This window comes from Fusarium odoratissimum (genome assembly GCF_000260195.1).
Source record: "Fusarium odoratissimum NRRL 54006 unplaced genomic scaffold supercont1.16, whole genome shotgun sequence".
In the NCBI taxonomy this organism is placed as follows: Eukaryota; Fungi; Ascomycota; class Sordariomycetes; order Hypocreales; family Nectriaceae; genus Fusarium; species Fusarium odoratissimum.
The window spans coordinates 804,756-823,761 of NW_022158702.1; the positions used below are offsets into that span (position 1 = coordinate 804,756).

Sequence of the window (19,006 nt, forward strand, 5' to 3'; positions counted from 1 at the left end):
CGTAAAGCGGCCAATGACTCATCCGGCACCCGACTCGGGAATAGCGTCAAAGATGGCTGGGCACTGAAGAGCCTCATCCGACTACAAAAGCATTGCATCACCAGTAGCCAATCCATCAGTCAATTACATCAACCACTATATCACATCATTGCACGCACTCTTCAAATACATCAATTATCATGGATTACTCAACAAAAGACATCGTCAATGCTTACCAGTCAAAGCGACTCGAGTACATCCGAGCCGACAAGACCGATGAGAACCTTAAAAAGATCGCTCTCACCATCCTTCAAGATCCTGTCATCCAGGCCCTCTCAGCACCCACCATGCTCTTGCCAAAGGGGCCAAAGGAGGTCGACTCGTATATAGACTCGGTTGTCAATTCTTTGCTCGGTGTCGCGATATATCTCAGAGATGATGCCGACAACGACAAGACAGAAGACAAAGACAAGAAGCCTCGAACCATCATTGGCGTCATGTGCATCGGCTGGGGAGGCATCTCACCCACAGTTGCCCATCATCGAACTGCCGAGATTGGTATCTCTCTTGTTAAAGAGCATCAAGGCAAGGGCTACGGAAGAGAAGCCATCAACTGGATGGTAGACTGGGGCTTCCGACACGCTGGTCTGCATACAATTGGTATTACTACTACCGATTACAATCCTCGAGGAGTATATCTTTACGAGAGTATTGGTTTCAAGCTGGAAGGCAGAAGACGGCAGACTGTTTGGATGAATCGCAAGTGGTACGATCTGATCGAGTTTGGAATGACGGAAGACGAATGGGAATCACTTCGGGGTCTTGATACGAAACAAAAATAGTGTATTTGATCAATACTCAATTGCAATATGTTTGAAGAATGGAATGGTCCCATGGTAAAGTTCTGTGAGAGGAAACTGACGTAAAAGAGGAAGGCCTATGCTAATTTTCATCCAGGTTGGTGACAGTTGAAGGCGAAATCATGCTCGTGCAGGCAGAGTAGTTCGCAGTGCGTCAGCTCATGCTTTCAGTAGGCCTGGTGGTTGCATTGAGGAGCAGACGATCTGCTCGTACCGAAACGCATCGAGGCGGTCGTGATGATTCAGAAAGTTGGAGTCAAAAGACAGGCCAGTGTCACCAGTCCAACTTTCTCGAGTAGTGTAGCGGAGCAGGCGCTGTCATGTCGTGTACAGACACTGATGCCAGGCAAAGAAGATGGCGGAAACGGCAAGGACAACAGCCCTGAGCGCCAGCTTGTTGCTACTTCTTCCTCTTCCTCTTCCTCTTTGCATCTGGCACAGCCTCGAAAGGCTGGAAATTGTGAAATGACGTTGCGAAACACACAGCATCAGCGGCATCTACCCGTCGACAGCCCGGTTTTGCCCTCAAAAGTGCCTAATATGTCGCTTTTGGCTGACAAGTTAACTGTCCCGATAGCTGTCTCCAATACCATACATGTGAAGGGGGGCCCACCGCTCTTGTGCTAAGAAGTTGGGTTGGTTGTCTTGACGGCAGAGCAGCAAACCCTCTCGTACGGTAATGAAAACAGTCATCAAGACGTCCGGCTTTTCAGCCAAAAGCTACATCGTAGACATCAGTGAGGGCAAGCTGGGCTGTGTAAAGGACAGAGAAAAGAACATATAACAGTCGACAGCCCACTGCCAAAGCGAAGCGCCCTTCCCACGACGATACAATGCCATGTGGTGGGATTGTTGACCATGTAGAGATGTGTAAAGCATGTAGCTGCATTGGAGATTTGTCGTTCGTGTTGCGCGAGAATCGTCGATGTCGTAACTTGCTCGTATCGCAGTTGGTCATTGTGTGTTGGAATTAACATCGTAGGCGGTCATAGGTGAGTCGTCGTTGTGCTTCGTCGTCGTTCATCGTCGTCGTCGGTCGCTCGTTCGTGAGGGTACTTGCATCATCTGTGCCAGCTTGCTTGGGCGTCGTTTATCGTCTCGTTTATCGTTCGGAACTCGTCGGTCGTTATCGGGTCTTCGTCGTATGCGCATCATGTCTGGTGATTGTAGACTGGTAGTGACGGGTCAGTGCTTGACGCGGGTAGATAGAATAGGCAGTATTGACAGTTGTTGGTGTCGGGAACGCTTGAAGAGTGATGACTGCCGTGGGGTCCGTTGGCCTTGGGAGGCTGACGAGGACATGGCTGAACGCGCGCGATAAGTGCATCTGCAGAGCTTTCGTCGTTGTTCTCATATCCGCAGCAGGATGGATTATCGCGTCAACCTTCTGTCGCAACGCGAGCGACGCGTTTGACAATCGCGTCATCCTGTCTTCTTCGACACCGCAAGGAAAGTTCGTGACGGAGGCAACGGCAGTCAACCAGTATTACCGGTAGATCTTTCTCGCATTTACTCCAAAGCTCTGGCACGTGGACCATCGCAGCTCGGAGCCCAAATGCTATCCTCTGGGGGACGCTGAAACGGGGAGTCAAAGCGAGAGGCCATTTCTTGCACACGTCTGGTCTGCGCCTATGCCGAAGCGTAGGATACTCAGCAGTGATCAACACTGTATGCGCTGTTGCCCCCTCCCTTGCACCCAGCCGAATATGAACGTGGGCAACATTCACGCTTTGCAGGGAGCTGCACGCAGCCTCATTTGAACTCGCGTTCAGCGCTCACAGTTCAAGAGACCATGACGTCTTGGACACTTGGGTCCGACGATGAAGGGCCCAACATCCAAAGATCCTTGGTGAGATCCGACTGCCATCGCGAGACCCGATCCTTGTCTTGCTTGGGGGTTATTGGACTCAACGCAACATGGTCAGAAACTTTGGCATCGGGGGAAAATGCAATCAAGGACCGGTTATCCGAATCTGCTATCACTGAGCTTTTGTATGGGCGACAGATCGCGCTATCGACGTGCCGCGTCGCTGATGCCCTCTGCTGGCCACGGTTGTCTGGCGGTCATGAGGAGCTTCTCCCGCATGAGAAGTGAAACAAACGGGCACTGACAGCAAACCTCGACGACCTTACCTCGCGAGATCAATGCTCGCATTCAGAAGTTGGTCACCCAAGAACGAGAATGAAGGGACCAAGATGTCCTCTGAACATTGCATGGTGAAGGGGTCGGGTCGCATGTCTACGTCCTTCACCATCGCAGTCGGTCGCTCAAGGCTGAATACAGACCGCCGACCTGATCGCAGCCTCCACTGGCCTGTACACGATGATATTGTTTCTTTGCGTCCTCTGAGCGACAATCTGTTCATGCTAACGGCCGCACGAATGTGGTTCGAGAAACGATTGAGGGACACGCCATCTGGCCGTGCTTGCTAAATGCAGTTGTTGTCGCACACGATTTCCTGTCGGTCCAGTGCGAGGGATAAGGGATCGTACTGCCTGCAAATGCCGTGGTGGATTGACTCTGAACAGAATAACCGAACGCCTTGCCATAGGTGGGCAAGAATCTGGTGAAGCCAAGTCATGAACCACGAGAGGGATGTGCCCAAGTTCCTGAAGAGATACCGGCTTCTTCTTCGGTACGAGGACCTAATTAGTATCCCCCATCGGAATTTTTATTGTGAGAAGATCGGGTTGTAAAGAAACAGACCGGAGCGTCCGTCGTGGCGAATGAAATATCCCCATCTTGGGGTACGCGACGAATGCGAGTCGGACAGCTCATCAAGAACCAGCCACCCTCGTGGAAGATTACCTCCAGGCGGCGGTGTCAATCTGTAGCAAAATGACAATCAAATACGGAGGTGCCTGAAGCCTTTGGCACAAACCAGCGCATTGCGGCAATGTGTATGGCACCTGTCTCGGGATCAGCACTTCCTTGGTAGCATAGCTTGGCGGAGATGATGCTGATGACGGTGTCATGAGCGCTGCCATCGAAATGTGATCTGTGTGGACGAAGAAAACGGGCAGCAATGACCATGTCGCCGCGGCATGTTCAGCTCAGAAAACAGCTAATATCCAACGTCCAAAATTGTTTGTTCATTCCTGTCTACTGGCTTCGCTGAAAATCCGGCGAGGTGCTCTCCTTGTCCTGACTGGTTGCGAGCTACAAAACACTGGTATAAAGATGGTGTTAGGCTCATGACACACGTCAACGCCTGGTCATTTTTTATGGAATTGAGGAGCAGGAGAGGACGGTCAAAGGGTGCGTCAAGGTAAGTTCAGGATGCCTGACAACGATGCGAGTGAGAATTGTTCCGGTCCGACTGGTCGCAGGCAGCACTCATGGCTGGGTGGCTGGGTCCAAGTGCTTTTGCAAGATCCAAATAGTGGGAGACACTATCAAGCACGGTGGAATCATTCCGGGGACTGGTCGACGACGAGAAGAGCCGACCGAATGTCAGTGATACTGATTCCGAAGGGAAGTATTCCTCGCGGCATGAGTCTCAACAGTCATGTAGCTGTCTGGCAGCCTCTAGCCATCTTCAACCAACAACACTCGATAACTTGTGCAAGATTGCAGATTCGCCACATGCAGAGGTCTTTGCCGTGGCGTTTCGCATCCGAGTCTTCAGCGACGAGGAACTCTCCAGTGCTTCAAGTAGACACTGATGCTTTGCTGGCTTGGTCCAAGTCAATTGACAGTAGCAAGCGGGCGACATACCCGTCGTCTCTTGATGTCATCGACCGGAGGTGACAACGCCGCAAACACCTCGAGGCGGTCGCTTCAAATACAGGTTTCGGTATCTGGCCTGGAGACGGCGTCGGTGCCCGTATGGTTGAGGCATCTTGGACCAAGGATCGATGACAAGTCGCTGGCTTGCATTCCAGGCCGATATCAGACATTACAGGCAGAATGACGCCCTGAGTGTCGAGAAAGGCTTGACGGGATGTTGGAGGCGCCTCGGATGGCTTTGCCCACGGCGACCGGCTCGGGGAGTGTAAATCACAACAGCATGGCGTTGGGGTTGAAGCAGGCCACTTCTCGCGACGACATCCACAACGAGACGAGCATAGGATGAATCAAGAGGACGCAGGTGATGATTTCGAGGTCGAAATGTGGTTCGTCTCTTTGGCTTCGTGAGAGGTGAGCTGGTCCGCATATTGTAGCCAGCCACAAACTGTGCAGCGACTGGAAACAAATCAGCTAGGCGACAACGAAGGTGTGTAAATTCTCGAGCTCCAGCGCTATAGACACAGCTTTCAGGGCTTTGTGCCTGCAATACAGCTTGCAAATATGCAAGCAGTATTGACGGCAATGGCAAGAGTCGAGTTACCGCATGAAGCCAAGTCGCGAAACGACTTGGTGCCGCCCAGTGTCGGCCGCAGCGATAATAGGTCCGGTCGGGTCACGGAGGCGAAATGGGGGTGTTGCATCTTCGTTCATGTTGACGGTCATGGCTTCGATTCGGTCGGCAGCAATGAGGTGCTGGTGGAAACACCACAGTCTCGTCTGTAACTTCGAATTGTTCGCCGGCTGGAGATTTCGTGTTGCGCTCCTGACCATCGTTCTGTTCATATGCGGAAAGCTTTTTGCCCTTCTCAATCAAGAGCCGGCCGGGTTGCGCAGCGGTGTTCAGGTGGCCTCTTCTCATTGCAATTGTCGTGACCATGACAGGTCTAGGCGATGTGCCTCGCGAGCGGCTCTTCGGAAGAGCGCAGGCCTCTGGGGGGCCACAAGGGCTGCGAATACACGTGGACTACAGTCGAGGAATGCAGCGGGAGCTCTTGATCTTGCTTGAAAGCACGAAGACCGTGTGCGCTACGCTGGGTAAATCGGGAGGGGGGATTCCCAAGATAGGATATGTATTCTGTGGCGTCATTTCATAATGGGCCAGCTCGAATGGCTCGGATAGCCACGGTCGGCTGTGGGCACGGTTGCGGAGCTACGGAAGCTGCTCGTTTTGCGACGGGATTGTACGATCATATTGAAGTCTGGAATCGAGGAAACAGTGTTTGTCGGAGCGTAGGAAGCAGTGCGTTCGCACAGGCAATGAAAGATTGACGCTGGCCGAGACACAAAGGTTGTCTGGCGCCGATGATTGTACACAAGAGGGAGAACTTGGACGTTCGGAAAAGCAGCATCAAGGCTGTAAATGACGTTCGATTGATTCGAGGACAAAATGTGCTGTGTTCACGGCGTTGCAAGCGATAAAAAGGTCATGCATAGCTGGCAAGGCGTCGGCGCTGGGACAAGCCAGGTCGAGTTGCCTGATCACGGAGGTGCGAGAAAGGAGACGAGTTGCAGATACAGGAATCGAGCGTAGTTCATTTTGATGCGAAATAATGATTGCGGCTATTTGTGCGGCTCTGAGCCTTGGTGTGTTGATTGACAGTTGCAAGTTGGAAAGAAGAGGTTGCTTCAGCGGTGCTGGTGGCAGAAATCTTGGCCTCGCGACCGTTAGTCATCAACGATAACCAATGATTGCAGGGTATGTAGTAGAATTCTGCTGAAACAATCGCGTTTGAGGGTAGAATCCTGAAATATTGTAATTTCAGTAATAACGATACAGGCGAGGATGTCCGTCAGCCATGAGTAAAGATGTGACGTCGGGTAGAAATCATTTTGCGCTTCAGGTGTGCTCCCAAATTGTGGGTGGGGTTGGGCGACCATGTCTGCTCATGAGCGTCACGGCCGAACACGTGAAGAGCGCTCAACGCAAATGAATTATATTCAATGCAAACTGCTTCTGGTATCTGGAAATACAAGTCTATTGACATTGATTCCAGCCATGAAAAATTATACTCCTTGAGACTGGTACTTGAACCCTCCCGTTGTGCCTTAAATATCGCGGGCTTCAAGCAATTGCTTGCTTACCCTGGATCTACGCTTTCCACGGAGTTCGTGTCAATCACATCCAAATCCTCACGACTAGCATCCAAAGTAAGAATATACCTCTTGTGAGGAGTTTGTAAGCTATAATTATGCTCGTTTTACTTTCTGTCAGTCAATCAGGGACCAAACGGAGCGCTCGAGTGGAAGTTAATTACTTGTCATAATGTGCCTGTTGGTATGCTAAACTACGAAGTAGACTATCATTGATCTAAATATCGGAGAGGGTATCGTGGCTAGAAACGTCGTTCATTGAAACTACCTCCCGGGAATCTAGTATATGATCCTCGAAGGTTCACTTCCCGTTGTACTTTGCCCATCCACTCCCCTTGCTTCTGGTGTAGCAGTCCACATATCAGGAATAGGAGCTCGAGCATTAGCATTAGGGTCCATTCTGGTATCTCTAGGCTCTCTTCTGTCGACCTGGTAGCTTCTGCTAACCTGAGGATATCCATGATCCCTGCCAACTTCAGATTGCACATCTCTCAAAAACCTACGCTCGTTTTCCCGCCGTTGTTCGTTCGCTCTCCTCGAGTAGTGCTGCTGGTTAGTACCTGGTTCAACTTGCCCGTATCTTTCACCGGGAACATGTTCCCACTGCGGACTTTCATCAGGGTTTCGTCTTATTTGAGGTTCAACTCTTGGGGATTCTTCAAGTGGTTGGGGTAACCTCCGCGCAACACGGTATCCATCAGAAACTACAAAAGGATCAACATCCCACTCGCGAAAAGGAGTAAGAGGGGGGTTCAGGGGAAGTAGGCGATAGCCATGGCGTTGGGTTATACATTGGCCCGACCATCCTTCGCGTCTTGGGTTCCCAGTTTGAGTTTGGATTTCGGGCTCGGTAGCGTCTCATGTAATCCTCGTAAGCAGCATCATTGTTGGCCTGGCTGTCAGATGCGAGCGGTGTTCGGTCATGATCGTCCTGTCGGTAAGCCATAATGAAAGTTCTTGGTATATTGGTTAGGGAACGAGCAAGAGGCGAAGGAGGAGTAGTATTTATACTTGATATCAACAGCTCATAAGTGTAGCGTTTAGAGCTTTGATCTTTTGATAAGTGATGGACAGCTTCCGGGTTCATTGAGTGTCTGCCACCGTAAGGCAATAAAGCTGTGAATGTATTCATGTAATTGCTAGTCCTTCGACACCTCACCCCATCAGATCATCCTCAATTTTCGCGTCCTCCCCTTCTTGTACGTTTACCTGCTGGCTTTTTGGCTGCTGGCCCATCCCCTGTTGCCGTAGATTTGTCCATCTTTTAACAATCAGATTGAAAGATGCTTTGCCATTGAATGCAATCATGTTGTTGATAAGTTACCAAAAACACTCAATTTGTTATCCAATCACAAGGCAAGATGGCCGAGCGGTCTAAGGCGCTGTGTTCAGGTTCGATTCGAACTAGTAACGATTCGCAGTCTCGAAAGGGGCCTGGGTTCGAATCCCAGTCTTGTCAGTTATTTTTGTCTGTGTCGCAACATGCCAATCGACTCTGATCTTTCTTTTGCCTCATTGAATGCCTTCAATTCTTAGCCATCCTAGACGGTTTGTTTCAAGTCAGTAGTTAGCTTAGCTCAAAAGGCATCGCACGAGTGCGAATCGGAAGAGGCTGGCATGTCTTCACTCCCGTGTGACTCTCCCTCTCCACTCGCCCCCAAATCAATTGGTGCGCTTCAATCGGGGATGACGGAGCCGGAGTCGACTCGCCAAGTTCAAAGCGATTTGTCGATCTTTATCGAGTTTGAGAATTTCCCCGCAGACTCCCCGGAACCATTGATGCTCGTTCCTTGCCTCTACCCCGGATTTTATCAATGAGTTTATTCACGAACTCTCTCGAGTCATGCCTAATTTTCGCAAACGACCGCCAACCCTCGGCTACGGCACCGACCGATTTGTCGGCCGGTTAGCTAGAAACAGCTAACGCGGAAACGTGAGTCCATTCTGGGATCGTCATCTATAAAAGAGGTTTTGACCTCGCACGAGATATTCTCTCCTCTCTTGAGTCTCTCATTGATGCTTGTTCCCATCCATTGGGTCGTTCAACTTTACCCAAAGACATCTACACAAGGTCAACACCATGTCTGAGAAGCGTGACGAGCTTGAGAAGACCGATGTACTCCATCGCGATCTGACCAATGACTTGCCGCCAGAGGCACTTGCTACTGAGATTGCGCATGAAGTCGAGAACAACAAATTCTCACCATGGACGCCGTCTATGTTTCAGCTCTACGCTGTGCTGTTCGTGGCGTATTGCTGTGGCTGTCTCAATGGTTATGATGGCAGTTTGATGGGTGGATTGAACGGAATGAAGTCATATCAACGAACTTTTGACATGTATGTTCATACCCTCCTTGCGCGGAGTGACACTTGACTGACATGTTACAGGAAATCTGATGGTTCTGCTACTGGCATTGTTTTCATGATCTACAATGTTGGCAGCATTGCTGCAGCCCCAACTGTCCCTTTCACTACCGATCGTTTTGGACGACGCGCGGGAATGTTCACTGGCGCTCTCATCATCATCATCGGCACTTGTGTTCAGTGAGTAATTGCCTCAAAACTCCGCAGACAGCGCTAACAAGATGAAGAGCAACTGCGAAAGCCATGCCTCAGTTCATGGGCGGTCGATTCCTCCTCGGCTTTGGTGTCTCGTACTGCTGTATCGCTGCACCAACTTACGTCAGCGAGCTTGCTCACCCCAAGGTACGTGACATTGCCAAGTGTACGAAAGCATCGCTGACAAGACTGTAGTGGAGAGGTACACTTACTGGTCTCTACAACTGCATGTGGCCTGTTGGAGCTATCATCGCTGGCTGGGCAACCTATGGCAGCGCTTACATCAAAGGCAATAATGGCTGGAGAGTCCCGGTCTGGATTCAGCTTGTCACCTCTGGTATTGTCGCAATCTTTGCATTCTTCCTCCCAGAATCTGTAAGTATCTTTATCAATATCAGCGCCGCTCACTTACTGACCAAGTAACAGCCCCGATGGTTGATTGCCAATGATAAGCACGACGAAGCTGCCGCCATCCTCGCCAAGTATCACGGCGAGGGGTCAGTCGACCATCCTATTGTCCAACTTCAGATGAAGGAGATGATGGCCCAGATCTCGACTGAGGCTTCAGACAAGAGGTGGTGGGATTACCGTGAGCTTTGGAACTCGCACAGCAACAAGCGACGTCTTATCTGTGTTCTTGGTATGGCTATCATGGGTCAAGCATCTGGTAACTCGCTTTCCAGCTACTATCTCGTCGCTATGATGAACACGGCTGGTATCAAGGACGAAAAGCTGGTTCTCGCTCTCAACGCCACCAACAGCGTTCTTGGACTGATCGGTTCGGTCATCGGAGCCCGTTTGACCGATCGTGTCGGACGTCGACCTCTTCTCATTTACAGTATCCTCTTCTGTTCAGTCATCTTCGCCGTCATTACCGGAACGTCCAAGATGGCCGTTGACGATGCTAGCAACAAGAACGCAGCCAATACCACCATCGCCTTTGTCTTTCTCTTCGGTGTCGTCTTTTCACTTGGTTGGACCGCCCAGCAAAGCATGTACATCGCAGAGACACTCACAACCTCGACACGAGCCAAGGGAACAGCACTGGGCAACTGGGCCTCCAGCTTTATTTCTCTCATCCTAGCCTACTCTTCTGGCCCAGCCTTCGAGAAGATCGGTTACTACTTCTATCTTGTTTTCGTGTTTTGGGATTTGGTGGAGGCTGCGTTTATCTTCTTCTTCTTCCCGGAGACAAAGGACCGAACGTTGGAGGAGCTCAATGAGGTCTTTGATGCCCCTGATCCTGTTAAGAAGTCGCTGGAGCCTAGGACTGCTGAGACGGTTCGGGCGACTATGAACCAGAACGAGGCCAAGGTTATTGATGTTTAGATAACTGTGAGCTGTATGGTATAGAAAGTCCATAGGTCGATATGCATAGATCTCAAAGGTTCTTGTTAATTTGCATATTGAACTTTGCAATTCAATCGTTCGTGCTTAATAAAACTATGTAGTACCGTGAAGATGAGAGGCCAAGAGATGGCCTACGCTTTCTGAGAGAACGTATCAGTGCCTCATTCCATGCCGATAGCTTATATTCATGCATCTTCGTTAGGCTAATGATTCCTCTTACCGTCCATGTATAATTTTGAGTATCTGGTTGAAGGAGTATGTTTGACTGCAGGTTGCCAAGACCTCGACTGACCCCTGCCATCTGTCAGGCTCGATTCATGGTATTTCATGTGAGCTCAGGCGATGATCGCAGCATGCCATTGCTCCGTCGATGGTCCGATGCAACATGTACCACGAGGTTGCAAATTTCTTGGCTCAAGTAACGTTGGAACAAGGATATGTTCTTCACGGCTCCGATATCCCCGGACCATCACTCGATGTCCCCCTGTCGATTACCCCAGCCCGTTCACTTCTTGTTTACGTCGGCCCCGCATATGGGCCGGCAGATCATGTGAAGTACTTACAAAGGAAGGTTCCTATGATTGAGCCAAGGTCTTCAAATTGGTGCGCATATGGAAGAACCTGATGGAGAAAATTGCAATGTCGATCACATAACCTTAAACTTGTTTTTAAGTACCGAATACCCGAGTAGAGCAAAGCAGAAGCCGAATGTGAAGTAACGGTGACTTACCCCAGAAAAGATATTCTTCACATCGGGCCATGTCTCGCCGGCGTCCGAGCATACCGTAAAGAGAATTGAGCCGGGGCGAAGTATAATAAGAACATCGAATCATCCTCAAAGTTGGTCCTGATCAAGCTCCAAGAACTGCAGCTGGGTCCTACAAAAGGGTTCCTTACCAGATCGTGTGATGCCTCGTTTCCTCTCGACTCTTCTCGCTGTGCTTGCAGCCAGCACGGTTCAGGCCTCTCTTGACATTGTCTCGGGAGCAACATGGACAGCTGTAAGTCTATCCAAAACTTGGTACATGAATACCTTGTTGACCGGACTTTGACCAGACGAACACTGGTGAGCATGTCCAAGCTCACGGGCATGGGTTGATGTAAGTGTCACATTCTATCATTGTGGACAAACATCTGACCTTTACAGTGAGGTTGATGGAACCTACTACATGATCGGCGAGGACAAGACAGACGGAACATACTTCCAGAACGTCAACTGCTACTCCTCCACCAATCTCGTCGAATGGACATATCGAGGTGCGCTCCTCTCTCGCACTAGCGAAGCAGGGGACCTCGGCCCCAACCGGATTGTTGAAAGACCCAAGGTCATTTACAATGACCAGACAAAGAAGTATGTTCTTTACATGCACATCGACAGCCCAGATTACAAGGATGCGCGGGTTGGTATCGCCACTGGTGATAGTGTATGCGGCAAGTATACCTATCATCGAAGCTTCAGGCCTCTTGGTAAGCAGAGTCGCGATATGGGACTTTTCAAGGACGATGATGGATCTGCATATCTCCTGACTGAAGACGTAAGCTTTTCACTGTGCGCTTTGGTAGAGGACAGGAACTGACCAAGTTGCAGCGCGAGTATGGAACGCGAATCATGGCATTGTCAGACGACTACCTCAACGTCACGGAGATCACGTACGAATGGCAGTACTTTGCCGAGTCCCCAGCTATGTTGAAGCAGAACGGATACTACTTCATATTTGGCTCTCATCTGACCGGCTGGAATGCCAATGATAATGTAAGCGGCCTTCCTCACCTTTGGCCATATCCCAAGTTTATTAACGCAAGACACCAACAGATCTACAGTTACGCCAAGTCACTGTCTGGCCCATGGTCCAACTGGACCGAGTTTGCACCTATTGGATCAAAGACCTATCAAAGCCAGGTCAGCTACATTCAGCCTCTTGGCAACGGCAATGCCATCTACATCGGTGATCGCTGGGTTTCTACAAACCTCGCCGCTAGCACCTACGTCTGGCTTCCGCTCAAGGTTGATGGCACCAAGGTTACACTCAGCTGGTACGACTCTTGGTCGCCGAACCTTTCAAAAGGAACGTGGTCCGAGACCAAAATGACAAAGATTGAGGGAGAGACTGCGACAATGGGCAATGATGCCAGAGTCATCTCATGCAGCGAATGCAGTGGCGGTCAAGCTGTCGGCTACATCGGAGGCGATAAGAAAGGTACTCTTACCTTCAAGAACATCAAGAGCTCTGGAGGTACAGCTACTATTAACGTCAAGTACCGAAATGGCGACACCGGATCACGATATGCCACCGTCAATGTCAACGGCGAATCTCAGAAGCTTGCGTTCTTGTCTACCAGCCATCTTTCTCAGACGGGGCTCAGTCGGGGTTTCTTTGATCTGAAGGAGGGATCGGATAACATGATCACTATTTCCAACGATGATGGATGGGGTCCGGATGTGGATGCGCTGATGCCACCGGCGGCATAAACGAAGGCTGTTGAACTTGGGCAGGAAGACGATGCTGATGGTATATGAGGTGTTATATCGGGAGCAATTCTGGCACCCTCTCGGAGCCATAGTGTCAGCCATGGCTGCTGGGCACGTTTCTTTGTAGAACATCAGTCAGTTATTGGATACTGTTTGTCTTAGTCGAAGACCCGTTAGTGACAATCGTGAGGCAAGAGTTTGCGAGCATGGCTGTTGGCCCATGCGGGGTAGCAGCAAGCCAGCTTTGTGCTGCATGCCGGCTTTCGTATCCCAAATAGGCCATAATTATATGATAAGTAATCAGGCTCTTATGATATGTGTGCCGTAGTGGATCTTTTTGCTTGTCTTGGAGCAAATGTATCGACGACGCGACGTCTGTTGCGCTTGAGATCGCAAACTATTTCCTTCGGTCATCTGTGTACACGGATCTCGGCAATTCACCTCCACCAACTATCGTCATGAAGCATCCATAATCATGGAGTCTCGAAAGACGAGTACTTTGACCATGTATAAATAAGCCCCCCAGCATCAAGATGGAAAGATATCATAGCGTGCCAACTCAATCTTGTGTCCCCAACCTGCAATTAAAGTCTTGCTCTGCCCATCATGGACCAAACTGTCAAAGTCGGCGCTGTACAGGCAGAGCCCGTATGGCTTGACCTCGAAGGGAGCGTTGACAAAACCATCGCCCTGATCGAGAAAGCTGCCACCGATGGAGTCCAAGTACTTGGGTTTCCCGAAGTTTGGATCCCCGGTTATCCATGGTATGATCGAAATCTGTCAGCCAGAAAGGTTTCATCTGCTCTGTACACATGATGCTAACAGGGCTATGCAGGCAAATGTGGACGTCGCCAGTCATTAACAATGGGGGTTGGATACACGAATACATGGCCAATTCTATGCGCAGAGACTCACGTCAGATGAAACGAATCCAACAAGCCGTCAAGAAGGCAGGTATGCTCGTCGTTCTTGGGTACAGTGAGCGAGATGGAGCAAGCCTGTATATGGGACAGTCATTCATCGATACAAATGGCGAAATCATCCATCATCGACGAAAGATCAAGCCAACCCACGTGGAGCGAACGATCTGGGGTGAAGGACAAGCCGAATCGCTCAAGGTCGTTGTTGATTCCAAGTTTGGAAAGGTTGGCGCCTTGAACTGCTGGGAGCATTTGCAGCCATTGCTTCGATACAACGAATATGCGCAGGGTGTGCAGATTCATATTGCTAGTTGGCCAGCTGAGTTTGAGATGCCAGACCCTCAGAAGATCGCTTGGTTGTACCACGAAACTGGCGAGGCCAGCTATCGCGCAAGTCAGTTCATGGCCATTGAAGGAGCAACTTTTGTCGCTGTTGCCTCGCAGGTTCTCACCGAAAAGAACTTGGAAAGAAATGGACTTACAGGCAATCCTGTGACCAAAACAGTAAGGGAAGGCCCCTTGAAGATGGACAGACTGCTGACTGTTGATGTAGCCGGGTGGTGGATTCTCGATGATCTTTGGGCCTGATGGCAAGCCACTTGCAGAGCCTATCGGTGACGGTGAAGAGGGCATCATCACGGCTGTGGTCAATCTGAGAGATATCGATAAGCCCAAGGCTTTCATTGACGTCGTTGGACATTACACGCGGCCTGACCTGCTGAGTCTCAAGGTCAACGAGAAGGTTGCAAAGCATGTCGTCGTGGATTAGTGGCGAGGCGAGATCTCGAAATGGTGGTTTTTCTTTCAGCCGTATCCAAGGGTCATATTATCATTGCCCAGGAGATTTTACTCTCTCTGGAGGTTTGATTCATGCGCGGGTTCGTTTTTATGATAGCGCTCGTAGTTACTCATCTTCTCAGATATCCAATGGCACAAACTGTCAATTGCCTTTAGATTCGAATGTTTTAGAGTATAGGTGTTCTCATGCATTCAGTCAGTCTGTTTCCAGCTTATGTTGCACCAACCTTCAACTTATCGGGCACTATGAACTGCTGGGTCGAATTGCCTTTTTGGGTTCGGTTCAGTTACGAATATGGTGATTATTGGCGGCTGACACATCATCCTCTAGACCCCGCTGAGTTCCATTACACATTGAGCCATGAAGTGGCAAGACACCGAAACAAACTGTCAATTCATCCGAGGTCTTGATATTAACATCATCAAAACTAGAGGTTATCAGATTCAGTCAATGTCAAATAGCAAGGCGAAGATGCTGCCCAAACAAAGTTGTTGGACCTGCAAAAGTAAGATAGCATGCCCAGTATTGATCATCAAGCTGACAAGCGTAGGGCGCAAGATCGGCTGTGATAGGGCAACTCCAAGTTGTAATAATTGCATTCGGACACAAAGAAAATGTCTTGGGTATGGCCTTCAACTTCTCTGGCCAGATCGTCATGATGGGCGCCGGAGAAAACGTGACCCTGCTGAGCATCGACCCCCAACAACACTTTCAAAATCGGTTCACTATGGCAAATACTTCTTGAACACATCCTTAACAGATGTTGATATTGCTGTCTCCAAGAGTGATGGCCATATACTTGTGGATCTCTTCCAACAACGACCTCGATGCAGTCTCACACTTCATGGCCCCTTTCTCGATCATGAAGGGATGCTTCTCGGTTATTGTGTGTAAGATGCGGACAGTTCTATCTTTCTTTGGCTAATGATGCCAGACGAGAACATTATATCTTCCATGATCTCCACAACGCAAGTTCAAAACGGCTTCTGTTCGACATTACTCCCCATGGCATTGTCAAGCCAAGACACTTCGGCTCTTGCATTGCTCAATGCAATGATGGCCGTAGCAATGATCCATTACTCGAACTCAATATCTGATGCAATCTCGTTCAAACTAAAAGCTATCCAGAACTTATCACAGTCACTCAGGACCGGTAGGAGGTCAATATGCACATCGACCAGTCAAGTTCAGCTTGCAGCAGTAATGATGCTTTGTGTTTACGATGTCTGTATGACCAGACATTTGGTCGTTACCGTGACTGATGTTTCACAGGTCTTTGATAGAGAAGAGCACAATTGGCACATCCATTTGAACGGAGCGAAGGAGATCATAAGGCGAGAGCGCTTCACAGATACGCCCGGTTCAAGCTCAGATTTCCTTCTTACCTGGTGGTTATACCACGATGTTTTGGCTGCTTTCAACTATCCATCATGCCGACTTAAGGAAAGCCCTGGTTCCGTCTCAACATCCGCTCTTTACGCTTTCAGTGGTGATAAATCTCTCGTAAGTGCCCCCATCCTTACGTCCAGTCTTCTGACTCTAGCCCAGATCGTGGGATCCTTGGGCTGTTCTGTTGAAGTGCTTGAGATTATTGATAAGATCAACATGATGCGACTACACTCCGCACATGATTTTCTGAGCACCTCAACGCTGCGAAGGTGCGATTTGGCAATGAAGCTTTACAACATCCGACAGTTACTTGCTCCCATTGAGAGTTCTTATAGTTTGAGAGCACATCGTATTTTGGCTATCGCTGAGTTGTATCGCCTAGCGACACTGCTCTATCTCCAACGCGTGCATCCCATCGCGGAGGACGATTTCACGCGGCCGGTTTACGTACAACAAGCCCTGGGAGTCTTGAAAAGCCTGGGTGTTGCAACCAGTCCATGGCCAGTGTTTGTCATCGCATGTGAAGTCGATGAGCAAGACCGCGTCAGCATTCTTCATACCCTTGACAGAATGGACAGTGTGAGAAGCATTGGCAACATCAAGGTTCTACGCGATGTTATTGAGAGTATCTGGAAACAGCAGGATCTTCGGAGTATTGGAAAAGCTGGCCAGCGTGTCGATTGGTTGCAGTTTGTCGAGTGCGATGTTCCGGTCCCATGGTTTATCTAGGTCACGTCTAGCTCTTGTTCTGTCACATAGACATAGCAATCACGTTACTGATACTCAATCTATAACCGCTTCTATCCTGTAGCACATGCTATACTGAACCACCCCACTGCTAAGCAAGCTTCTGGACTAAAGATAAGTGCCTGGCGGTCACAATACACTATCACATAGTTCGGGATGCAATGTCTTGTCCACGTGAGTTCCACAAGTGATTGCTATCTACTTCCGAAGGAAGACAGATCGTAACAGTCCAGATGCACAAGTCTCTGTTTGTTTGCCTCATGTTGTATCATTTATTACTAGCAGCCGCCCAGATGGGAACTTCACCCTCATTGTAGAGCACAGGGTTACCATCATTCTGAATAATGAGATACGTTGAGTCATTTCCCTTGCCCGCAGAAGTATTGGTATGCCAAGTGGCATGTCCAGTCCAGGGTTGTCGCTGAGAGTGTTGGTAAGTCATGGCTCGTTTAAGTGTTGAGGTAGACTCTGAGATTGTATAAGGATAACGGTTGAGTCAAGACAGGTTCGAAAAGGTGGAAGTGGCTTTATACCGAGAAAGCTGTCTGCGTCGGTAACCGTCCTCGAACTACCAGAAAGGGACATCATGCGTTGTGACATGTAACTGAATCCCTCGCCAAGTTGACGAAATGGCGTCCATACAGAAACACAGCTGCCATTTTCGGTTTCCAGTGCACATCTGTGAGACGCGGCAGAGGAGATGAGCAAAAGTCGGCCATAATTTCATTGAGCCGTGGACCAGGTTGACTCAAGTGAATCCCAATGTGACGCTAACACAATCCCGCGACTACCCATCACCCTAATCCTCGGGGTTATGCAAAGGCCAAGCTGAATGCCGTGAAGCACAAGTTGCGGCGGTAACCCTGTCACGAAAGCAGGACATTTGACCGCTTCATGTCTCTATCTATGCTATTGTTAAAGATTTGCACGGTACTTGAGTTGCCCGGGTCAGCTCGTTGCCTTTCGGTTGGACAAGAGGCTCCGATGGTGTTTCACGATAACGGCGTGTCCATCATGATGTCTTGGCTCATGGACCAGTAGGGCAGACTACTTGCGACACTATTGGCGGCCCCTTTTAGCTTTGCGGGGGATCAGGATTTGATCTTCAGGTAGACAGCTGAAAATGATCGGCATGAGGGGCAACCACAATGAGACAATGTCCCAAGCTTCCAGAACCCAAGGAGCTATGACCTCTTGAACAGAGCTGTATGTCTCAGTCTCCTCAGCAACGACCTCCCGATCAGCTAGCCAGAAAGCCCTACGGACAATGATCGTTGAGGCTTCGAGGCATTACATCACTGGCCCCATGATGTGCTGATCCGCGTCGTCATGTTACTGACGGACCTTACAGAGCAGAGAGTAATATGAGCTTATGAGTAGGAGTGACGCAGGCAGTAACATGAAAGTTGATATCACCAACACGAAAGATAAAGTCTCTCGCAGACAAAGGACTTGAGAGTCTGCCAAGTGAGCGCGTCCCGGGCTGTGAACCCTTTGGTGTCATGAGCATTATCTGCACTACCTCTAATGGCACTAAAAGCGATGGAGATACTAAATGGTGACGGTCGACAAGTGTTATAAGAAGAAGTGCGTAATCAATCACACAGTGACAACGAGTGTCTATGTTCAGTCACGCGTGCCAGATGCCGAAGAGGACTTGACATGATATAACGCGACGCGATGGGGCACATCCAGGTGCTCGCGTTCTGAGTGACATTGCGCGTCCCCTAACAATAGCGGGGCCATCAAATCGCTGTCGAATTGACCAGCCACAGATTGGTACTTCCGATAAGGCAGCTTATCAGTGCGATAACACTCTGGACCATCTTGTGATGGCCCTTGCATTTGCGACCAAGCGCTTGCTACGGCGGCGCTCAAGAGCCATCAACGCAAAAGGTACATTTCCTTCTCCTGTCAACACAGCGTCCCACAAGGTCACTGCAGGTGACAGAGCCAGCACCTGAGCAATCGAATGGCTTCAAGTAGTGAGCTCTGTTGCCAGCACCATTTCTCGGAGCTTCATTTCTCGTTACCGCCTTTCATATCTTGATC

The 19,006-nt window shown here is 49.7% G+C and overlaps 7 protein-coding genes and 1 non-coding gene across 10 annotated transcripts; 6 read left to right on the forward strand and 2 right to left on the reverse strand.

Annotated features, from left to right (window-relative positions):
- Positions 1 to 179: 179 nt before the first annotated feature.
- On the forward strand, positions 180 to 821 carry FOIG_09898 (uncharacterized protein; the record flags this gene model as incomplete). The annotated part of the gene is made up of 1 exon (XM_031210187.1): positions 180 to 821. The coding sequence occupies one exon, from the start codon at positions 180 to 182 to the stop codon at positions 819 to 821; it is 642 nt and encodes a 213-aa protein (XP_031060438.1).
- A 6,178-nt stretch (positions 822 to 6,999) lies between these two features.
- Positions 7,000 to 7,666, reverse strand: FOIG_09899 (uncharacterized protein; the record flags this gene model as incomplete). Its single annotated transcript, XM_031210188.1, has 2 exons — positions 7,000 to 7,266; positions 7,523 to 7,666. The coding sequence occupies 2 exons, from the start codon at positions 7,664 to 7,666 to the stop codon at positions 7,000 to 7,002; spliced, it is 411 nt and encodes a 136-aa protein (XP_031060439.1).
- A 409-nt stretch (positions 7,667 to 8,075) lies between these two features.
- On the forward strand, positions 8,076 to 8,179 carry FOIG_09900. The gene has a single exon. It is a non-coding gene; the product is annotated as a tRNA-Leu (tRNA).
- Positions 8,180 to 8,742: 563 nt separating this feature from the next.
- Positions 8,743 to 10,707, forward strand: FOIG_09901 (uncharacterized protein). Its single transcript, XM_031210189.1, has 5 exons — positions 8,743 to 9,057; positions 9,109 to 9,264; positions 9,312 to 9,426; positions 9,475 to 9,654; positions 9,706 to 10,707. Exons 1-5 carry the CDS (start codon positions 8,801 to 8,803, stop codon positions 10,606 to 10,608), a joined length of 1,611 nt encoding a protein of 536 aa, XP_031060440.1. The 5' UTR covers positions 8,743 to 8,800; the 3' UTR covers positions 10,609 to 10,707.
- An 830-nt stretch (positions 10,708 to 11,537) lies between these two features.
- On the forward strand, positions 11,538 to 13,216 carry FOIG_09902 (uncharacterized protein; the record flags this gene model as incomplete). The annotated part of the gene is made up of 5 exons (XM_031210190.1): positions 11,538 to 11,630; positions 11,686 to 11,729; positions 11,777 to 12,164; positions 12,218 to 12,382; positions 12,443 to 13,216. 5 exons carry the CDS (start codon positions 11,538 to 11,540, stop codon positions 13,097 to 13,099), a joined length of 1,347 nt encoding a protein of 448 aa, XP_031060441.1. The 3' UTR covers positions 13,100 to 13,216.
- A 396-nt stretch (positions 13,217 to 13,612) lies between these two features.
- On the forward strand, positions 13,613 to 14,979 carry FOIG_09903 (uncharacterized protein). 2 transcript variants are annotated; one of them, XM_031210191.1, is made up of 3 exons: positions 13,613 to 13,863; positions 13,935 to 14,523; positions 14,573 to 14,979. In XM_031210191.1, the coding sequence occupies exons 1-3, from the start codon at positions 13,706 to 13,708 to the stop codon at positions 14,786 to 14,788; spliced, it is 963 nt and encodes a 320-aa protein (XP_031060442.1). In that variant the 5' UTR covers positions 13,613 to 13,705; the 3' UTR covers positions 14,789 to 14,979. The 2 variants fall into 2 exon arrangements, with proteins under 2 accessions (XP_031060442.1, XP_031060443.1); XM_031210192.1 differs by lacking the exon at positions 13,613 to 13,863 and having other exon boundaries at positions 13,895 to 14,523.
- A 199-nt stretch (positions 14,980 to 15,178) lies between these two features.
- On the forward strand, positions 15,179 to 17,005 carry FOIG_09904 (uncharacterized protein; the record flags this gene model as incomplete). Of its 2 annotated transcripts, XM_031210194.1 has the most annotated exons (5): positions 15,179 to 15,323; positions 15,369 to 15,704; positions 15,753 to 16,042; positions 16,091 to 16,321; positions 16,367 to 17,005. In XM_031210194.1, 5 exons carry the CDS (start codon positions 15,179 to 15,181, stop codon positions 16,934 to 16,936), a joined length of 1,572 nt encoding a protein of 523 aa, XP_031060445.1. In that variant the 3' UTR covers positions 16,937 to 17,005. The 2 variants fall into 2 exon arrangements, with proteins under 2 accessions (XP_031060445.1, XP_031060444.1); XM_031210193.1 differs by having other exon boundaries at positions 16,091 to 16,972.
- Positions 17,006 to 17,221: 216 nt separating this feature from the next.
- FOIG_09905 (uncharacterized protein) lies at positions 17,222 to 17,421 on the reverse strand. Its single transcript, XM_031210195.1, has one exon. It carries the CDS (start codon positions 17,394 to 17,396, stop codon positions 17,223 to 17,225), a length of 174 nt encoding a protein of 57 aa, XP_031060446.1. The 5' UTR covers positions 17,397 to 17,421; the 3' UTR covers position 17,222.
- Between the last annotated feature and the right edge of the window lie 1,585 nt (positions 17,422 to 19,006).